Below are 23,197 nucleotides of genomic sequence, written 5' to 3'. Positions count from 1 at the left end.
TAAACAGACCAAACTTAAGTCAGGAGAACAACTGTGAGAATCCATTCACAATATGAGGTTAGTCATTAATATACTGCAACAACATGGGAATAGAGCAGCTGTGAGAGAATTCAACATTAATGAATCAATGGTACGGAAATGGAAGAAGCAAGAAGAATGAGTTGAGTAAAGTTTGACTTATCTGACTTTTTTGTCTCACCTAATGCGGTGCATAATCCGGTGCGCCTTATGGTCTGAAAAATACATTTTTTAAATGATGAGTTTATTTATTAAGGGAATAAAGCTTTCTAGACATACCTGATCCTTCACTAGTCACATCCAGGTCTAGGTGTGGCTAATGAAAGTAAAGGGCTTTTTAATGACTCAAATACCTCAAAACTATACAGGGCTTAGGTTAATGTACTTACTTTTTACAACTACAAATAAGCAGCCAGGGATGGTTTCTATTTGAAGCATTAGATTTAATACATAGTGAGACTAAGAAATATAGAGAGGAAGTCATCTACCATCACTCAAGCTATGTAACCATGGCAGGATTGCTGTGTTCAGTCAATTGAGACAACATTTTTGTCCTGTAAACAAGAATCACTATTTCTGCTTTAGTTTAATTTTGGCTTAAGTTGATGTAATTTGGCTGCAGCCCAAATGTAGTCTGTTTCTTGTGAGCCAGTAAATGATCCTGAAAAGTCAGCCTTCATTTTCTTCTTGCTGCCACTTCTTTCTGCAAACAGTTGCTCTTATGCAGCACCTTCCTCTTAGGAGAATGGAATGTGCGTTGTGGAACAGACTCGACCACGTATGCACTCCGATCCCTTTGCAGCCATATGGAGGAAGGATTTTTGTGCCATAAAGTAATTACTTTCAGAGCTGTGATCTGATGTCTGGGCTTCATTCTACACACGGAGATGAATGCATTCTTTATTCCTTTGCCAAAAGGGAGAAAATCAGGTCTGTGCACTCACATAAAGCTTTTTAACAAAGCTTTCTCATTTCAAAGTGAGATTGGTTTGGGGTTCTGAACAAAAAGAGATGTTTTCTCAGTGCCTGTAGTACATATCTTATTAGGAGGTAGCTTTTAGAAAATGAGCAACTTTCAAAGGCAGATGGGGTTTTCTTGAAGCTAAAAAAACTTAAATTAATCAGCACATAAATCCCTGAAAGGCAGGACTCATTAAGTGATTGTTTTTAACATGTCAGAAAAACTTGTGGTTTTAAACAGTTGACTTGTCCTTATTGATTGTTATAATCAATGGACATGTTGCACAGTTGCTTCACTCTTTTGGAACTAGCACCTGTTCAACTTACTCGTTTTATTAAACTGGACGTGGCAGAAGTTCCCCTCCTCATAACCAAGGCTTTCATTAAAATAAGAATAAATTGGAGTGATTGTTTACTTTCTAACACTAGCTCTGTTTCAACAAAAAGCCCAGATGATAACTTATCTCAGAGTAGTGAAAGCAGAGCCAGCAGCAGCTTGTCTAGCATGCTGGTCTCCCATCAGTCTTCCGACAGAGGTTTAATGCGCATGTGTAGACAACTAGAAGAAAGTTACTGGTTTCTCAGCTTTACAAGCTCCAGCCATTGTTAATAAGACATAGACACAGCCATGAGAACACCTATCCCATGCAAATTTCAGCTAATTTAGCAGCACTGATTCTGCTTCCAGAGACAATAGCCAACTGTGGCCACAAGATGGCAATAATACAAGGGATGTAAGTAAACAGACCAGGGGCCTATTTGATTCCTCTGTTGTTACTGAGCTGTTTGTCATTGTCATGTCATTGTCATGTCATTGTCTTGAATCTGGTTTCAGAGACCCTTAAAGTAATCAGTTCTTTTCCGCTTTCTTTTATTTTTATTTTTCACTCGATGATTCTTTTCTTTTCAGTTGGTAGTGAGGGAGTGACAGATGCATCTCGCTAATGTCATAGCCCAGGGATTCAGTGCACAGGCACCAAAAGACACGTTGTCAGCAGTTTTGAGAAATGGGCTGAGAACAGGCTAAAATACTAGGACCCAGGGTTTCCTAGAAGACACTTGCACTGTAACGAGAGGATCAGCTTTATTCACCTAATCAGAATCAGAATCAGAATACTTTATTAATCCCTAAGGAAATTATGTGGGTTACAGATGTTCCAGTACAGTAACAGAAACAGACTAGACTATTTAACAATACAATATGTTACAGATTTACAGATTTAAGAAACAGCACAATATATACAAATCACTAAATAGTAAATATCAAGGATTGACAGAGGTGATTATAAATAAATATCTAGAATATTGACAGCAACATTACTGAGTAGAAAAGAGTGTGTGCAAAAAGGGTGTAACTATTGCAGTGTTTACAGTGTATTAGATGGAGGAGCTGTACAGGGAGATGGCCACAGGCAGAAATGATTTCCTGTGTCCTTTACTGGTGCTTTTTGGTAATCTCAGTGTCTCACTGAACGTGCTCCTGTGGCTAGCCAGCATGACATGGAGTGGGTGGGAGGTATTATCCAACATTGTCTTTATCTTGGACAACATCCGGGTCTCCCACACCACCTTAAGGGAGTCCAGCTCCATCCCCACAACATTGCTGCCCTTGTGGATCAGTTTATTGAGTCTGTTGGCGTCTAGGGGCCTCAACCTGCTACCCCAGCATGCAACAACATAGAGGATAGCACTGGCCACAACAGACTCATAGAAAATCCTGAGCATTGTCTGACAGATGTTGATAGAATAGAGACAACTCTGGCCCTTCCGTTAAAGTGCAGTGGTGTTTTTAACCCAGTCCAGTTTATTGTCTATGTGTACTCAAGGTTTTCCTGGTCTTCCTAAAGTCCACAATCAGTTCCTTAGTCTTTGCCATGATTCTGCTTGCACCACGTGACAAAGGAGTCAACCACAGGCCTGACTCATCACCCCTGCTGATGCATCCAACCACCACAGAGTCATCAGAAAACTTCTGAGGATGGCAGGTCTCTGTGCGGTGGCTGAAGTATGTGGTGTAGAGGGTGAAGAGGAAGGGGGAGAGGACGGTCTCTTATGGTGCCCATGTGTTGCTGATTACCTTGTCAGACACACAATGTGGAAGACACACATATTGTGGTCTTCCTGTCAGGTAATCAACAATCCAAGACACCAGAGAAGCATCCACCTGCATCGTTGTTAGCTTATCACCCAGGGGGGTCGGCCTGATGGTGTTGAATGCACTGGAAAAGTAAAAAAACATGACCCTCACAGTGCTCTCCGGCTGGTCCAGATGGGTGTAGATATGATTGAACAGCAAACTGAAGGGGATTCTGATGTGGGCTGACTATGAGTCGGAGCTGGTCTAGGACGAGTCTTTCCAGGGTCTTTATGATGGGGGAAGTCAGTGCCACAGGCCTGTAATCCTGGGGGCCACTGGGGGCCAATGTAGAAGTGCTTTTCATGTAATTTTTGCTGATCTGTGTCTATGGAATTAACTTGGCACCCATCCTAAATTTGTGACCATGAGCAATTTTTTGTTTCGCCTAGTTGGTAACTGTGCAACATAAAATATGTTTTCCAACTGATTTGGCCATTGCCATTCTTATTACTTTTATTTTATCTGATTAACTTTAGTGTGAAATATAGGCAATGAGTTCTTGAGTCTCTCAAGAATGACATTATATGAAATTGAGAGATGTACCCTTATGCTAAAATCAACCTTTACCATTCCAGGGCAGATGGATGGCATGAGAAGACCTGCCACAATACTGAAGATTTACAGTAAACTGATTAAAAGGGAGTGTTTAATTTTAAAAGCTTCTGCAAATAGTTTATCTTGTGTGCGCCATAGTAAGTAAAAGCAACTTTTTCGATTGAAGTATTAATATAATAATTTAATCGATCAAATAGTCTTGAGATGAGCTTCATCTGTTGTTTAGAGAAAATTAATATGTAAATAAAGAAAAGGCATTACAATTCTCTTCCATATTTAACAGAAGTTATCCCCATTTCACATCTTGAGGTGTACATGTTAAAGAAAACTATTGCTTTCTCTAACATCCAATTAAAAACATCACTGTTGAAAACAGTGTGCACATGTGGAACAAGGCATGACATCTAGAACATTTTTAAACATGGGAACATTTTTAAACATGGGAATTTCAGTATTATAAATTATGAGCAATTTATATTAATCCCAGTTATGACGACAGAGCTGTTTCCAGGACAACCAATAAGTGGTCTGGCAGTGTACAGCTCAAAAAAATGACTGAATCGCTGTTCCTCACGCACACAAACACAGCTTATCATCATCATCATCATCATCGTTTATTTGTATAGCGCTTTACGAACACACAAGGCAGTCCAAAGTGCTGAACAACACAGATTAAAACAACTACCAATTTAAAAATACGATAAAATCATTACATACAATAAAATAAATAAGTGCACATAGCTTATGTGCACTTTAGAGGTATGCAAATTAAAGGATATGCAAAAACATGCATGAGGCCACACATAGTCACACAGCACTTGGCCAGCTGAAGGTCTTGTCAACGAGAAGATTGCCAGATTGCCCGCTGTCACACTCCACCTACTCAGCTGACACATAGTACGAATGCAGACAGGTCACCATGCAGAGAGACCACACAGTCACATCACAATGGATGACAGCAGGTTCCACACAAAGCAAACAGAGCGCAAAAAGACATTTCTGGGTTTTTCCTGCTCACCGTCTGTGAGGTATGTTACAGGATATACACAACTATAAAACTGCATCAGCTGAGTCTACATTTCCTTTTATAGGGCAGCAAACACAGTACATCAGGTACAGATTGCAGTTATCTGTGTACATGTAGTAATACTATTCCATTACAAAAATATTGCTCTACATTTAAAAATACTGGTGTTGGAACAAAAAGCTGCTCAGGAAATGACAGTACTTACTTTTTAATCATCTAGCAAACATAGTACTCTTAATGTTTAAAAATGTGCAGCAGGTTAGGGTGATCAAGGACAGACATGGAAATGTGTTAATGACAGAGTGTGTTGAGAAGATGGAAGGAGTAGGCCTACTTTGAGGAGCTGACTAATGTGGAAAATGAGAGGAGGCTGGATGGAGGACAGTTAGTGAATCAGGAAGTGCCGAGGATTAGTAATGAGAAAGGCAGGGCACCTATGAAGAGGATGAAGAGGGGAAAGGTGGTTGGTCCAGATGACATACATGTAGAGGTATGGAGATGTCTAGGAGAGAAAGCAGTGGACTTTTTAACCACATTGGTTTAACACAGTCTGAGGAGAGGATGTCTGAGGAATGAAGAAGACGTGTACTTGAACCAATTTTCATGAACAAGGGTGATGTGCAGAGCTGTAGTAACTACAGAGGGATAAAGATGATGAGTCATGCCATGAAGATTTGGGAAGGAGTTGTTGAAGTGTAAAGGATAAAGGATATTGAAGATGGAGCTGCCAGGCAGGAGGAAAAGAGGAAGACAGTAGAGAAGATTCATGCATGTAGTGAAGGAAGATATGCAGAGAGTTGGTGTGACGGGACAGGGTGAGGTGGAGGCAGATGATCTGCTGTGGCAGGCCTCAAAGGGAGCTACTGGAAGAACGCTAAGCGTTTGAAACAGGTTTTTAATGTTGTATTACTTATTTTTCAGTTTGTAAATTAGAAGTCCAGTAATATAATGTGCTGTACTATTATGTTGAGAAATGAAAGCCATCTCCAACTACAACATTTAAATGCTTTATGCATTAATTAATCAACAGTTATGATTGTTATATATTATAATATTTAAAACTAGAAGTGGGAATCACCAGAGACCCAATGATACCATATTATCATGATAATTAACTCACAATATAGACATTAGTGTGATTTCAAACATTTAGTGATATGGTATTTGTGTTTTATTATAATAATTTTGTGACTTTGCCACCAAACGTAAGCTTTGTCTGTTTTAGGCATTTAATTTGATTTGAGAAATTATTGGTCTCTTGCTGTCACCTAGCCATCACCACAGACCATAAATGTTATCTAAACTTTACAAACTGAACTCTTTGTGTTACGATCTAGTTCAAATTAACTGAATGCAGACATGTGTGAACTGTAGTATTGTCCTCTTTAAGATAATGAGCGGTTTTAGTCACATAGGAATCTATAGCCCATGATGTCCACACGTTGTACAGTTAATACCTCATAACCCCTCATACTTCATTTTCCTCAGCATGTAACAAAAGTCCTGGTTTTCCACAGCATTGCATCAATGGAGGTCTTTGCACATGAAGTGGGTGATGGTTTGTGCTTTTTTCTTAGCTCACTTTGAATTGGAACAGTTTGTTTTAAGCTAGCTTTGCCATCATTGGCTGACTACATTTAAGGACACTCTTTGCAAATCACATATGTCACATTCATCTTTTTCGTCTCATCCTTATTAACAAATCCAAAATAATTCCATAGATTTGATTTTAACACAGATGGGTTTTTATGATTTCATTCTCTGATGCCTCTGTCTTTGTTTGCTAACACAACATTTCATTTGTTAATGTGAAATAATAACATGGAAAAAATGACCACCTGACCACAGGTCTCCACCTTTTACGCTGTATTTGTCACTTGACCTGCATGCATTATATCTGAGCTGAGAGCAAATAGCCAAGTATGCAATTTCCTGGAAATGTTAGAATGAAGCTGTATGCTATATGGCTTATGTCTGACAGACGTTTGACAGAATACAGTGACTTTAAGAAAACTGAGGCCAGTAGTTTTAAGTATTTCATGTCTGAAAAGAGGAAAACGGATTTTCAGTGGGTTAATATGTTGTTTCATCAGCCATCCCATTAACTTTGAAAAGTGTAGAGTAGAGATTTGGGGGTTTATTACTTAACAGATGGAAAATATCGAAGCAGTTTTATGGAGTCAACCTTGCACAAATATCCACTATAGAAACTAAAACATTTATTTTTAGTGTCTATGTCTGCTTCTGTGTGTGTAAACCTTTTCTAAAACCATATTTGAAAATCTCTCTTTAAGACCAAATAATGGGGGTGTATACCTATCATAGGTGATGTTATACTTCATAAAAATGATATGGAGTGGACCTGGCACCTGATTTAAAATGCTGTTCCTGGGCTCTTGCCTGTTTCGGTAACCTTGGTAATTACTTTATAAAAATAAACTTCTTTTTAAAAATGTAACCCTGTCCTCCAGAAGTTGCTCTTCATTAGAAACAGCTAACCATCCTTTAAAAAGGCAAAAGGATTTTCCAGGATGATTAAATGCACTTCACATTTCACTGTTTGTCAATTGGATCCAACGCCTGCTTTCCGGAAGAAAAAGTTGCTGATAGGAGAGCAGGAGTACTCATATTTCAAACTCCAGGAAAAGCAGGGGTTAGTTTTCTTCTCGAAAGAGGATCTCTGTGGGAATATTTAGATTTACGCTTATTCAAAGGCCTGAACTGAAGTGCATTATTCACTGTGCTCTAGCTTCGGAAAGATATGGGAGCACATGCAGGGTGGAGTTCATATTTTATGAACGCGCAAATGCATTTTCTTGTGCACGTGTGTAGCTGCCTTCATGGATTAGTTCCTGTTGTGTGAACATTCATCCCTCTGACTGTGCGCGCTCATATCAAGATACCATAACCATCGGTTTGCATTACATCAGCAATTCCATAGCTCACTGATGTATCCAATGCCTCAGGCTTGTGTGCCCTTGAGCTGAGGTGTTACATATACCAATATTATTGCTTACTTACATTTCTGTGCACTGTATCTCATATTGATACCATTTCTTTCTGTGCTGTACTACCATTTCTAAAGTATAATTTTGAGCCCTACTGTTGTGGGCAAACTGTGGAATTCATTATGCTGTATTGTGCATCACTGGATAGGATGGTGCAACAAAATCCCAGCTCTACGCCAAAGACTCAGCACAAGGTAAGCTGATGACTTGAGCTGACTAAAACTGTGTCTCTGGCCAATGACCAGTCTAGTTGGAGATGCAGTGTTACAGACTGGAGTAGCTGTTTCTGACTGACTGGTAGTTGCCATTATGCAGTAAGTAGAGCTTTTTCACCTTACTGTGTGATGCTTGGCTTCACACTACTCTTTGTTCAGCTTTGATGCTACAGGGATGGACCTATCAAACCTTTTCCAGCTCTAAGATGATATTGATACCTTTGGGTGGGGAAAAAATAATTATTAATATTAATAATATTATTGCAATATTTTGCATTGTATGATATAGGGACACCAAGTAGCAATATTCTATTAAAATACTCAGGGAATTCTATGAAAAAGCAGGCTCATGCCCCAGCATCCTGAGATAAAGTTAACCGAGCAAACTTGAATTAAATCGGCTTAACTGAAAAACCAACCAACGCTGGGCACACTGAGCTTGGCAAAGCTACCTTTGAATTCAGAGCAAACTAATGGCTCTGTAAAAGGAGTAATAATAGGACAGCAACCATCTAGCATCTACTAGAAAAAAAAAAAGAATGCCGATTGCATTTAATTTTTTCCACCTTCTGTGACTAATTGCAACTTTCAGTGCGTTTCAGTGTCCATAGGTGAGGTTGCACACTCACAGCCACTTTTGACTGTAAGGCAGTTGCACAGATTGTCCAATAAAACAGCTACATTCTGACTTGGACTGACTACAATCACTCTCGAAGAGATTGTTGTCTAATTTATGAACATGTTGCCATCATTTTAATTACTGTACCATCATAAACGATTGCATGAAATTTCCAACTTGACCCCAGTCAAGCAGACTGACTCCATCATTTTGAAACATTTATGGCAGGTTTTAGTATTGGTATGCTTGATAATCGAATTGGCAAATTTTAGCTCTGATCACATTATTTGCGACTGAAAAAACATGATAAACACACATGTTAAATGTTATTGAAATTCTCTGTGTAACGCTAAGTGCAGCCACAGTAGAAAAAAATTTTTTATCCTCTGTTTCAAAAATGAAATTGAAAATAACCAATATTTAAAAGAAAATAATCTGAACTCTTTCTCCCTAATCTCCTCTTTCTATACTTGCTTTGTTCCCATTATTGTCTGGGTAGAAAAATACACTGATATCAGGCTGTAATCTCAAAAGTCATTTATTTTTCATCTTTCATGTGTTGTCATCATCCTCAGACTCGGATGCATCAGAAAGTGAAGCAAGCAGTTGCTGAATGCATTCTGTGCCTTGGTACATCGCTTTGCTTTTGTTGCATTGCTTTTGCATTTCTTTCATCTTCCTGCCATCCTTTCTCACACGCTCTTCCTTATTCATGTGCATGTCAGAGAAAAAGAGGATCTGACCACTTTCATTAAGGTCTGCTCTTGACAGCTGAGACACACACACACACACACTTCATCTCTTCTATAGAATTCCTCAGATGCGCTTTTGTCCTCCTTTTCTTCTCTGTGCTTTTTTGCACCTTTCCTTTTCGGTTGTTCGGCTGTCATTTTTCGGTTGTTTTCGACTTGAACTCAGTAAATGACTCTGGGGTTTTCCTCTAAACAAAAACAGCAGACTGGACATGCTATAAAACATTCAGTCTCAGCTAGTTTTAAACTACATATAGTCTGTCACGGCATGCTCTTCTTCATCACCACTGGGCAGGGTTTTTATATGAGATGTCCCGAGTCAGTCATAAGTTGAAATCAACACTCATCCAGCCATATTTTAATGGATCATTATGGGATAAAGTAAAGCTGAGCCGAATCCAATTTTTTTTTTCTGTAAGATCTACAATCTGAACTGCTTTTTATCATTAGAGTCTAAGGTGTACAGTAGTACAGTAGCACAGGAAGAGGCCAGCAGCCTTCTCTGTGGTATTGCATGTTGTAGGTTAATTTAACCCTACCTATCATCACCCATGACACAATAAGACATTCTTAATCTTAAGAGTGTCTCTTCCCGGTTAAATAAAGGTTAATTATTCAAATTATAAAATTTGTTTTCATTTATTTAATGTCATTCATTTCATTCATTAACTCATTATCATTTATCTCATCCATTTAAAAAAGCTAGTACTCGTAGCTGCAATTCTCCCAACCTGCACAGAATTCAAAACTGTCCACTCACCTTGTTTGGCGAAGTCAGAGTAGCTATGTAGGTGAGAGCTTGGTTAATGATTTGGGCTTCCGTGATTGGTGATCATCAGTTGAACAAGGTAAACTGTGTCCCAACATTGGTTATGATACTGCTAACAATTTTTAAATTAACTTCTTTTAAAGCCTTTTTTTTAGTTCTTCTGACTCGTTCTGGCTGTTTGTATTTTTGCAGAAGTAATCAACACCAACTTAAAGGTAACATTTGTGATTTGTGAGCAAAAATACAAAATTCTCTGATGCTTCGTCCAAGTCAGGTGTGAGTTTAGTCATGGATTTATTCAGCAACTGTTTGGAAAGGATGACACAAAGTTCAAAACCAGCTACAGATAGAATGAGAATTTATATTGTTAAACAATGTTTGGCAACATCTTAGACTTATGTCAGCAGACAGCAAAGTTGAGAAACCCTGACTGCTGTGGCTGAACACATACTGAATTAAACTTTGAAATGGCTAGTGATAAATGCTTCATGCCACGCAGGTCCCTGTTTTTATTGTTGGTGAATTGAGGCTGTTTCATGTCTTTCGTAGCAGAGCTCACTCAGGGTTTCTAGTATCCTATCTGTGTAACTAAACTTAGGTATTTTATAAATTAATTTTATCCTCACTGTTTATCCTGCAGCAGCAACCTGTACAGACAATCGTGTTCTTGTTGGGAATCAGCCAGTGATGTGTATTTGCTTGTAAAGTTGAACTCTTTGTAAGAGCATTGCACAAATTTAATTGGCCTATGAAAGCACATCCAATTAATTTAACAGTGTCACTGACATTAAAGGACACCAGTCCAAACCGCATGTTATGTAGTGGCATATCTTGGATTCTGTCTCGTACAAGCTGTATCTTTCATATTGAAGCTTGGGTGTTAATTAATTGATGTTGCACATAAACACGTGCAGTATATCTGTGTCTCTGGAGATTTGATGTCTCTCTGATTGAATTAATCCAGATTGAATTAACTGGTAATTTTTTGAGTCACTCCATCCACTTTGATCCAGACAGAGTGTTATTCTTTGCTTGTGTGTGTGTGTGTGGTGTGTGTGTTTATGAGGGGATGATGTGTGTATTCGTGTGTGTGTGTTTTTTTTTTTCTTTCTTATAATTGAAGCCGGCACAGACAGAGACCTCCTGACCTCATAAATTTCAAACATAATTCCAGCTTTGATAGCTCTATTAAACCAATCTCTGCTGCTGGCTCATTCAAACTCTCTAAAGCCCTGATGCCAGCTTCTTATCATTCATACACTGTTAAACCTTCTTTTCCCGTCAGTATCTCTTCATTATACAACAACATCATAGAGTTGCTTCTTTCTGTACTTCTCTATATAAATGTTTAATTGCTAGACTATAACACTAATGAATAATGAAGACTTCAGCTCTGTTGTACATTTAAATCAAAGTGCACTCAGCTTTACTTAATTCCACGCTGCGTTTGACCTTGAAGCGCCACATTTGGAATAAAACAGCTCAACAGAAAGGAATGAAGATAGTAGCAGTAAAAAAGTTCAAGTACTCATGCAGCTTAAACAGCTGGGATAGCAATTATCAAAAACCTTGGATGTATATAAATATATATATGTATATATGTATATATATGTAAACTGTGCTTTGCATCTATCCCAACCTTTGATCCGTCTTACTCTGCAGGGACTGAAATGCCATTTGTTCAAGACATTAAATCTTTGAGGATGAGTCCTTATACCTCCTTTTTTTTCCCGCCATGGTGTTGCCATTTGTAGTTCAACGTCAAGAGCTTAATAACTAATAATAAAGTCCCCAATGAGGATATCAGAGCCTTAGTTAATTAGGCCTTGAGCCACATTTACTTTCCCTAATTTGTAGTATTTGTCATTTTTGATCTTGATTTTCGTCAGTCATTTTATACTAGTGCTAGCCAAACGCTCAATCAAACAGGACTAGCACTGGTTGCTTTGCTTTGTTTGCTACAGAGGGCTGCAGTCACCTGTAGTTTGCACAGTTATATGCTTTTGTGTGCAAACACTTGCTAAATAACCACCAATTCACTTTTGGATCCGTTTGCAACAACCCTCATGGGTTCATTTGACTGCATGACTGACTTAACAGTCAACTCCAAACCGTTTTTTGTGTTTTTCATTTTTCACTTAATTTTTCAGGTTCAGGTCCAGCAGTGATTCTAATTCTAATGTAAAAGAGTTTTAAGTTAATTCTAAATCTGTCCCTTTTTACTGTGAAGCACTCATTTTATCTGTTTCATAAATAAGCACAACCCTTGCCTTCATAGCATTGCCATGTTTTTCCCCTTCTTAAAAGCTAAAGCTAGGAGCTGTTTAGTGCAGTCTGAGTAAAAATGAATGAAAGAGAGCCTAGCCCAGACTCACAAGGTGTGCCTGTGAAAGGATTATGAACAGTTTGTGCTTTCGACTCTTGGATTTGAGACTTTGTTGCTTGCCCCAAGGTACTGTGCTAGTCTGCTGTGGCTGGGGGGCTCTCTTCATCCCTGTCTGCAGAAATCTTGCAGTGAAGGCAGGCTTGTGCATGACTGACTTAACAGTCAACTCCAAACTGTTTTTTGTGTTTTTCATTTGAATATCCTCATTCAAATTTTAATTTTAAGAAAATCCTCTGTGAACAATAAATAAACTAGTAACTGAATGATGTAACTGAAAGAGTTCCATTAAAACTGTGATACTGATCAAACATGTGGATTGAAACACAAGAAGACCCCCCTGCTTTATGTATGATTTGACTGGTGTATGTCCAGTAAGGTGGTCATTTCTGGCTAATTTTTCCCTTTTATAGCACTAAGTCCAAATATACCCCTCCTCACCCTCATTAGGCGTAATAGAAGTGTACTGAGTCTCTACTCTCCTGTTAGTAAATCACAAAGTGTATTTGTTTGAGCCATGTCCCACTAACTACAGCACAGATGGTTAGCTAATGCTTCTCCAACCTGATGGCCAGTTTCCATTTGTTAATGTGAGGACGTCCATCTGGTATGTTAGAGTTTCCCATAATTGCACTGTTCTGCTGACTTTGTCTCACAGTTAAACACACTTTTGAAAACAGCACATCCACTTGTGCCAGCACACTGCTCTGTCAAGACTTTTATTCTGTTGTGTCTTGCCCTGTCTCTTTAAACACACTGATAAAAGGTGCCATAGAGAAGACAGTGAAATGAGACAGCTTTCTGGGTCCAGACATTCTCACCTCCTTCTTTCTTCTCCATTCTCTCCTGAGGCTGGCTGGCTGCAGCACCTGTTGTGTGTCTCGACCTAATGTTGCATACCTCACCGTCAGCTTTGAGGAGGAAGAGAAGAAAAGAAGTGATATTAAAAAGAAAAGAAAGGGGAAAAGAGCCAGGAGCTGTCAGATAGTGGCACACCTGCCCTGTCAGAGCAGGTAGGAGGTATACATACATGTGGAGGGTTAGATATAAAGCTGCCAGATATTAAACAACATATCATCTTTTAGTCACCAAACTACTTAGAGGGGACTAATTATTCATCGTCATCATCATCATCATCATCATCAACTTTGCCACAGTTTTTATTCCTGAACTTTACTAGACTAGCTTTGCATGATTCAGACTCCAAAATGTTTTATCTTCTTAGTTCATTCTATGTAATAACCTTTTTTGAGTTTCCTTTCACGTTGCCAGTTATAATCTGATTGGCTGCCTCTCACAAACAGAAAGTTTGAATAGCAGGTTTTCTAGGTTTTCTGTGCTCAGTGCCTGAGATGGCCATAATAGCGATGTCCTCTCTGTATTACATCACATAGAGCCAAGAACAGAAATAGCTGTCTGAAACAGAGTGTCAGGAGTAGTCCAAATCCTGAACTTTTGGCTCACAAGGATTACTTGGATTTTATTTGAAACTCTGGCCATGTTTCATATGAATATCCACCAGTGTTGCAAGATATAACAGAAAAATCAAAAGCATAATATCATTCTACATCTGCAAACACACATGCAGATGCAGAACACTTTGTAGTGCTTTAATAGACATGACTCCAGTTTATATTAGCGATAAACTCTTAGCAGATAAGAGAGATGAACCATGATGAATTTGCTGTTCTCCAAATTACCCCCTTCGTGTGTTGTGCTAAAAGTTGACTCACTTTGTATTGCTGTCCTCTAGTAGGTGATGACCACAAAATTATTTTATTTCATTTGGATATTTTGCAGACAGGTTGATAGGATTGGGTAATATGTCTTCAATATATCTTCTGAATGTTTCATTGATGCTTGCAGGCAGCAGCATTTATAAGTGTAAATAAATCTGTTCCAATGAGCGAATTTCGAAGATGGCACAATTTGTAATTTGAAATGATAATCTATTGACACAAGGTGCCACCAGCAGTATTATAGTGCAATAGCAATGACATAGCATAAGTCAACTATAAGGACAAAAGCAGTGCAGGCAGTTTTTTGCATACATTTCAAGTATGAAAGTATCTGCTTAACACTTCATTTGAAGTAAACTAAACTCGTATCTCATTTCAGGAGCTTCACAAATATTGTCACATAATAACACTCAGAAATATTTTCATTGGATGGAAATCAGTCATTTTCATCCACTGTTTACTTTTCCTGCTATAAGAAGTGCATTTAGCGAGAATAGCTAGCAATGTTTCTTAGAGTCATTTCTTTACATTTGTGCCGCACATCACCAGATGCTAGCATCTCCTCTTTCATAGCCTGGTTTGACTTGACCGGGTGATCCTGCCTTAAGCTGTTGAACATGTTTGTTGTTTCCATATTTTGAAAGGTGCTATTCTTTATCAGATGTTGTTGAAGTTATAAAAAACAAAAGCCTGAGCTGATAGCAGCATACCTAAGGAATGGTTCAGGGTCATTTAAATGTCATCACAAAGCAAAATTTGAAGTTTAGCCTTAAATTAATATTTTAGGCTAAGTTTCCTCAGGAGACGGAAATATCTCTAAACTGCTGTCACTGCTTCCCACCATGCTTTAATGCATCAAATCCACGCTGCACGCTGCTTTGTGCCTGCACCTGGTGACCTGTTTTGAATCTACGGGAACTATGCGTACCTGAACTCTGGTAACCGTGGACACCGGTTTCGTTCGTAGTCGAGAGAGAAACTGCTGGCCCTAGGGCTGCTGTCAGAGCAGTGGAGGAAGAAGAGTGGAGCCAGACAAAGAGGCAGGACTGCAGACACAAATAACCTGTCAGACAAAAAAAGAAAACTGGGAAGATAACAAGTGTAAAATATCTTTAGCGTGGCAGTAATAGTGTCATTTTTCTTTTTGAAAGCACAAACAAAACGCTACATTGAGTTAGACTCTATAACCTCAGGTCTTTAGGGGTTTGTGATTCTTATCGCAGTAGAAAAAGCTTACATACACATGTGAGTGTGTGTGTGCGTGGCTTCTCACCACTCTGTATATTTATTCACTGTGGTTTGCCAGTCCTTTCTTTCAAAGTATTTATTCTGTGGGTCAAAGTGCATGACAGCACAGTCAAAAGTACAGCCAACCACATCACGTGACACATGCAGTGAGATTTCCCTCCCCCCTCATTCTGGGGGGAGGGACTCATTTAAAAAGTCATTTAAAAAGTCTGGCTCTGTGCACCTTTGTATGCTATAGAGAGGTGCTGAAGGCAAGAACACACTCCACTGTTGACATATTCACATCAAGCTATGCTAAGCTGCACATGAATGGACGCTAATTAGCAAATCTCAGCCAAAGCAACCGCTAACGCAGAGGAGGATGTGTGTGTGTGTGTGTGTGTGTGTGTGTGTGTGTGTGTGTGTGTGTGTGTGTGTGTGTGTGTGTGTGTGTGTGTGTGTTGTGTGGGGCTGTAGTTTTGCATATGGAATGTTATCACCTTGTGTCTTTAATGCAAGGTCATAATTTGAGCTATAATTTGAAACACAAAGTTTAAAGTTAATCACTGCAGATCCAGAGTGATTGTATTAAATAAACATCCTGTAAACTGTATGCTGTTAGCAGTTAAAAATTACTAGTTGTGCTTTCCAGTTTGTCTTGATGGTGGCAGTGTTGTGTGAGTCTTACAGTGGCTAAAATGAAACACAATGATAAAGAACGTCTTGATGCATTCTCAATCATCCAGGAAAGTAAATCTCCAAAAGTTGATTCTGTTCATCTGGACGTAGCGTTTTGTGGGAGAAACGTTTCGTCACTCATCCAAGTGACTTCTTCAGTCTCAGCTGACTGCAGGTTTCCCCAAACCTTATAAACAGTACATTTGCATAATGACTGAAACCAGCCCACTGAAGGAACAATGGGCTGTGAGGTCAGTTCCTTAATCATAATTATGCAAATTCCCATGACCATTGATCAACAATCACTGACCAAAACCCACTGATCAAAGAACACTGATCAATGGCCATGAGTACCAAAACGCTACGTCCAGATGAACAGATTCAACTTTTGGAGACAATGATAAAGACATTTTTCAACTTGACCTACTGCCCGCCACAATAACAGGATGGCACTTGTGACTACTATACTGATTTCACTCTTTGGGGGGGGACGTGTCACTGATGAGTTATTGCAGGCTGTTGGTGGGATATTTCATTGGACTACAATGAAAACACATTAGAAATTATTAGTATTAGGAAACACTATGTGCATAAGAAGAAAGTTAAATTTTAAAGTGACCAAAATGTATTGTGTTTGTATTATGTGTGAAGTGCATTAAAAGATTAGTAATGGCTTACTTGACTAGAAACAGTAAGAGTATTTTCACTTAGTGGCACACTCACTGCAAATGATTTTCTCTCTCAGTTCCCGGTTTTGTTTTTTATAGTCTGAAGTCTACTGTCGGTATCACACTGAGCACTTTTCACAAACTTAATTTCTCAACGCAGCAGGCAACTTTTTTCTGTGAAAAAGCTTCAAACGGCCACTGTACAGTACACTACCTGCTCAGCACAGCAGACAGTGGCTCTCAGACATGAGCTTGTGAGCATACTGAAGAATTAGGAAGGAGAAAGAGCCACATATTTTCTTCAGTAGCGGAAGAAGACCAAGATGGAACTAAATTAAGAATAAATGTTGAACTTGAATCAAGTTCATTTATATGCTACTATAAAGGTATCATATTAGATTTAATAGTTATGTATTATAACCAAATTCAGTCATTAGCTGAAAAACTGACTTTGTGCAGTTTAGCTTCATAAATTGTACACAGGAGTGGGGATGGGACTTTAAAGGGAAGTGATTTTACTTAAGAAAAATGTACAGTTAGAAACAGTCGCTGCTTTGGTTACCTGTTTAAGTTCAGGGTCTGGTTGCTGCTGGGGTCAGCAGACACTCAGCTTTATCATCACTCTGTGCAGGTGCTTGCAAAGAGCTGAAGTGTGCAGGTGCTCCTGCAAAGAGCTGAAGTGGATGTTTTGACCCCAAAAAGTTTTGTTTGTTAGCAGAATGCACAGTCTCCTGCATTCTGTGTGATGGTAGATACCAATGATAGGGTGAACTAAGGTGAAAATCCAGTCTCCTGCATTCTGTGAAAATACGCATCCTTTTCAGGGTCGCAGGGGCTGGAGTCTCCTGCATGGACAGGTCGCCAGTCTGTCGCAGGGCTAACATATAGACACAGACAACGATTTGCACTCACATTCACTCCCGCATTCACACCTATGGGTAATTTAGAGTTTAATTAACATATTAACATATCCCCACTAACTGCATGTCTTCGGACTGTGGGGATAGGTTAAAAACTATATGTTACCCATAATATTTTATTGATCGTCTTCAAACTTTGCAGAAATAGACTAGGCCTCGAGGGACATACCTAGGTATCTAGGTTGGCTAAACATTTGACCTTGACTTTCATTGTTAGTGCCCTAAGGTCAAAGTTGTCCTTGAAAAAAATTTTAAGAAACCACATCGAGTAATATATTAAAGTGCTGTGCAATATGTCACCCTACAACATCACAATGATGCCATAAAGTTTTGCAAAATCACAGACTACATGAATATATCTCAAAATCTCAAGTTTTTACAGCTTATAGACGCCAAAGATTTCAGCCAGTTCTGTGTACGGTAAAAATAATAAAATGCACAGTCTTAGTATGTAATCTTTCAAGGTCATACATCTGCATGGTGTATTAAAAACATCATACAACATCTGAGTTTTCACTTTTACATTTTGACATCTCTCTACGGGGCCTCAAATGGCCATTTGATGAACTGCAGTCTTTGGCTTTTGTCCAGATGTGGTCGTTTGTCAAGCTTGTGTTAAATGTGCTTTTGTGGTTTATTGTTTTGCTGTCTTCTTACTGCTGCAGTCTGTTGGCCTTAGCGATGTCACTCAGAAGCGTTTGAAGCTGTGGGGATTGAAATTTTCAAGTTTAATCATTTTAATTTGTTTCAAATTCATTCAGTTTGTTAAATTGAAGCTGCACCTGTTGTACTAGAAGACAATATTTTCCTTCCTGTATATAGGCTCTGTCTTGTATATACAGTATGTACGCGTACGCTCAAAATAAATGATCAATCAATCAATATAATGACTAAAAACCTGAATTTGAACATTTCAGATAAGGTATTTCTGTATTACTGGAGAATTTGTATTAATAGTTAAAATATTATGATTGTGAAGTTCTTAATGTTTTTGATATTTTTAAGCTATCTAATAATTGACCAACCAGTTAAAGATTGAACATAAGTCTTTGTGGGACTGCAAATAGCAGTAGCATCTAATTGGTTAGATAAACAGTTCAGAAAATAAATGGATGGATAAAGGATTTATATGATGTGTGGCTAATGACAAAATACATTATAGCTTTAAGGAGTTTATCTGCATTATTGATTTGGAGTAACTATTTAAACGTCTTAACAAGGAAGGTTAAGGTGAGTTTCCAGTCATCCTGCTCGAAAGTGTCTGAGGCAGGCAAGCTGCAGATTTGCTGTGAAATCCAATCCATTAGCGTGAAATATAAAAAGGCATTAAGAGGTCAGTAAACGCTGCTAGTCTGCTCAGTAATGATCTCATTTATTTAAAGTAATTCAGCAGAGTCTCACACTAATGATTCAGTGACATTCAATTTCTCCATGTAGCACATTTGATCAATTCTAGACTGAATGTGTGGCTACTATAAAATACTGTAGTCTCTTTAACACTGTTAACTACAGCATTAAAAATCGTCTTTGAGCGGTAGATGAATATATCTATATAAGTCTGACACTCCAAGTCTCACACTGGCACCGTTGGGTAGTTTGTACAGGCTCTGTCAGCACAGGCAGCCTGATTCAAGCCGTCCAGTCCAGGAGAAGAATAATGGAATCCTTTCACAGGTGGAGGAATCTGGGCATGTTGTTAAGAGGCTTTGAGATGAGGAAGAGATCTCAAGGGTCTGAAACATTCCTTCACCTGAATGCAGAAAAAACGAAAGTGATGCAAAGGGAGGGAGAGAGCGAGAGAGTAGGCAGGGGCAGAGCAGTTATCTGGGTCAACCTGGCAGCCATTCACATATGGCTTTACTTACAGGTGGGGGGAAAGCGTGGCATTCAGATGGAGCTGTGTGGTTCATCCAGCAGTTGCAGGAAGTTTTGCTGTTGGAAAAAGTGCTGTATGTGTCCACTGATACTTAATATTTCTTAATATTTCCACTGGTAGCCCACCCTGTCCGCAGAGGAGCTACCATCCTGTTCTCAAACAATTTTATTTGGAGTTTCAGCTCAAATCTGTCAAATAAAACAAATGCTGCTACAGAGAGTTCTTGCAACACAACCCCTTGAAAAATCGGACGATAAATCATTGGAAGGGCCAATTCCAGTTCTATTATTTGAATGTCAGCGTCATGGCGTTATAGTTTTGCTGTTTAAAAGCAAATGGAATGAATGCAGTCTACAGTAAATAAAGGGCTAGCGCCTCTGCGACAAAATCACTTTGACAGAGCCTTCAGCGAGAACACCACAAGTCGTACTGGAGCAGTGAGAGCACATTGTGAGAAATATGGCTTTTCCATCTTTGCTGGGCACAGGCAATGGGCATGTCACAGCTGTATTGGTCTCAGCTGGATAGGTCCAATACAATTGTAAGCTACTGGAAAAATGCAGCCGCCTGACACAAGCTTTATATTCTTTATATTCTGCTCTTCACAGATTCATGTTTGTGCAGTGTGGACAGGACGCTTCAGTGCTGATCGCTCTGTGCTACAAAATTCTAGATTATTCCTCTCACGTAAACTGATGACTCAGAGGTCACTATTCTGATCTCATGCAACCGACCCGAGCTGTGTGCCAACATCAGTTTGTTTTTCAGCTTTCCCTTGTAGAGTTTGTTTTCCACATGCCAGGAGAAAGAGCTTTTGGTAACCCCGCAGGAGCACTGAGCACTCCAGTCTGTTTATTGCAGATGCTATCTTTGATTTGTATGTTCCCTTTCCATTATAATCATTGGTCTCTCAGTCTCCCTCTAACTTCTGTTTCTTTTAATCTGTTTTTTTGTTTTGTTTTGTTTTTTTAACCACAGGCCTGGCGAGTGTGGTCCAAACTCTGGTGTGGTCACACATGGATCCTACTTCTTACCCCTCTTTTCCTTCTCTTCCTCATGATCTTTGTGATGACAGTCACTCTGCCGCTCCCTTCACCACCCGCTGACATCGCCTGGAGGTCGTCCCGGGCCCTGAGTTCTACGGGGGAGTTCAGATCCAGGAACAGGATTGTGGAGCCCCTTCCAGCTGCTGGCATCCAGCAGCCACTCACTCACATGTACAGCAGGAGCTTGAGAAGCAGCAGTAGAAGAGAGACATCTAAACATTCTGTGCCACTTAAACCTTTCGGGGATGCTGCTGGCAATGACAAAAACAGCATCAAAGAGAGACGTCACGCTGACATACAAAGAAATAAACACAAAAGCAAAGGCATTGCCTCCAAGAGAAAAGAGCTGGCAGGCGCCAACCAGCCAGCCAGTCATCACCGTCTCCATCCAGAGTTTATAGACAACAACACACTGCCAAAGCACAGAATTAAACCAAGCAACCACAGTGCTGTGGCAAAACAAGCTACACAAACATACATTTATCTTGAAAAGAGTGCTTCAGCAGATCCCATAGAAAGTGAGACAGGAGCTGCAGATAGACAGGCAGCCAAATTGAGGTTTAGACACACAAACTGGAATGCAGACAAACAGTTACATGGCAGCCATACGAGTGCAAAGATAGCACAACAACACCTGGGTTTAAAAAAACACAAACAACCAACAAAACAGAATCTGAAATCAGACAATGTGCAGGCTGTTAAAAAACTCCCTGGATATTTCATAAAACACCGTAATCTCTCTGAGGATCCCTTGGATGCGAAAAAGATCCCGGGATCACTGGCCAAACCAGAGGTCACTGTGATGAAAGATGACATCGACTGGTGTCAAAGCTTCACAGAGCAGGACTTCCCAGACAGCGACCGCAGGAGGATCAGGGCCGACTCGCACCGCCTTCCCTGGTTCAGCAGGGAAGACATCCAGAAGATGGAGTTCCTTGCTAAGGGCGAGGTGGTTAGCAAGACCAGGATGCCGGGACACGGACAGGTGCTCCAAGTGGCACTGGATGCTCCAGCAGACCAACAGGTATGCTGTATTGCTGACTGTAATTTTAAGTTGAAAACACTTCTCAATGTTAAAAAAGCTGTTTTCTACTTTTTCAATCACGTAATGCAGACGCCTCACAGACTGACACAGATGAGGTGAAAGCAGGTGAAAGAGTGCTGCTCTGATATGACCATAACAACCCAAAGATGTAATTTGGCGATGTAAGCTGAATACTGCTTGAGATTGTCAGCCTGTATTGTGTTGGCCTTGAATATTGTGCCATCCTTGTCACACTTCCTGAGACACACAGGGTCAATGGTGACTGCATGCATGGGTGACAGGATCAGATGCTCAATTCTGCAAAAACCAACAGTGAATGCATCTTAGCACTGTGCATGTGTAATACTGTGTGAGGCATGTTATTCTGTACCAAAGAGCATCTATTATTCTCTAGAACTATTTAAAACAGCACTCCTGCTGCTGCACTTCATTCTCTGAACACACACACTATGGTATATTTTGACTCAGTCTCACAGTCGCAGTCATCTCACTGGAAAAACTCATTATTGCACCAAATGTGGATGAATTGGTAAGACTTTATAATCCTATTACTGCATAAAATGTTTGTAATATAGTTACGCACTATGAAGCATTAATAATCAGTTAGTAAATACTTATTTGTAGAGCATTCCTTCTTATTTTGTACTTTATAAACATGGTTTATTTTGAATTAATAAGCTCATATATAATGGAAATAATGCCAGCATTGTTATACTTTATAAATGATGGATTAACTGTAAAGTATTACAGTAAGTACTACAAGTTATTTAGGAGTTGTTAATGGTTTGTGCTATCATTTAGAAAGTCCATGTAAGTGATACAAAAAGTATTTTGCTCATTTATGCAAAAAATGATGATAAAGACATGAATTTATTGTTTGTGTGGTGAAAGTGGTTTTATAAATACTTATTTCATATTTTAATTCAGTTGATTACTAGTTGTTAGTTTAGTATTTTGTGTGACTGCCTCAACCTTACAAAGCGGAAATTATAAATAAAACTGAAAGGTCAGCAGGACGCTGCCTTCACAACAGAAAAGAAACAGAAGCATAACGTGACAGAGAAAACATGCAAACAGAATACTGAAATATGTGTCAGACCACAGTCTGAGCTTGTAGAGGATTTAAGAGAGGAGACACGCTGAGCAATCAAACATAATAACATTATCACAAAACAATAGAGAATATTTCACAGAGCTTCACAAACAAGTGTAAACACCATAAATTGTCCACCATATTAAGCAGTTATATTCAAGTCTGCGTGTTAATAAAGCCTTCACAAATTTATGTTTAAATTTATATTACTCTGAAGCTGTTTTGGTGAACTACTGCCCATCTTTACTTGGGGGAAACTGCCTGTCTCAGGGTTGCTTGTTTTATACCCAGTCGTGTTACTGACTTTTCAGTTTTGTCAGTTTTTTCATGGGATTTGTGGCCAAAACCAAAAATCTAGAGTAACAGCAGTTTCAGCCATTAAGCTGGATTGTCATGCAGTGACAGTGTGACACAAGTAAGAGCTGATGGTTGTGCTCACAAGTCAAGCAGGTTTTTTGAGTC

At 39.3% G+C, this 23,197-nt stretch overlaps 1 protein-coding gene across 4 annotated transcripts in view; it reads left to right on the top strand.

Annotated features, from left to right (window-relative positions):
- Nucleotides 1-23,197, top strand: part of gask1a (golgi associated kinase 1A) — an 88,917-nt gene that overhangs the window by 9,959 nt on the left and 55,761 nt on the right. For 3 of the 4 annotated variants that reach the window (XM_039619796.1, XM_039619795.1, XM_039619797.1), the window contains exon 2: nt 20,530-21,621. In XM_039619796.1, coding sequence (XP_039475730.1) covers nt 20,530-21,621 — 1,092 coding nt within the window. The remainder of the gene's footprint in view (nt 1-20,529; nt 21,622-23,197) is intronic. The other variant, XM_031729494.2, reaches the window with a different exon arrangement.

Source organism: Oreochromis aureus, linkage group 11 (genome assembly GCF_013358895.1).
Source record: "Oreochromis aureus strain Israel breed Guangdong linkage group 11, ZZ_aureus, whole genome shotgun sequence".
Lineage (NCBI taxonomy): Eukaryota > Metazoa > Chordata > Actinopteri > Cichliformes > Cichlidae > Oreochromis > Oreochromis aureus.
The sequence above is the reverse complement of the archived record's forward strand: the minus strand, read 5'-3'. Positions and strand labels throughout refer to the sequence as shown.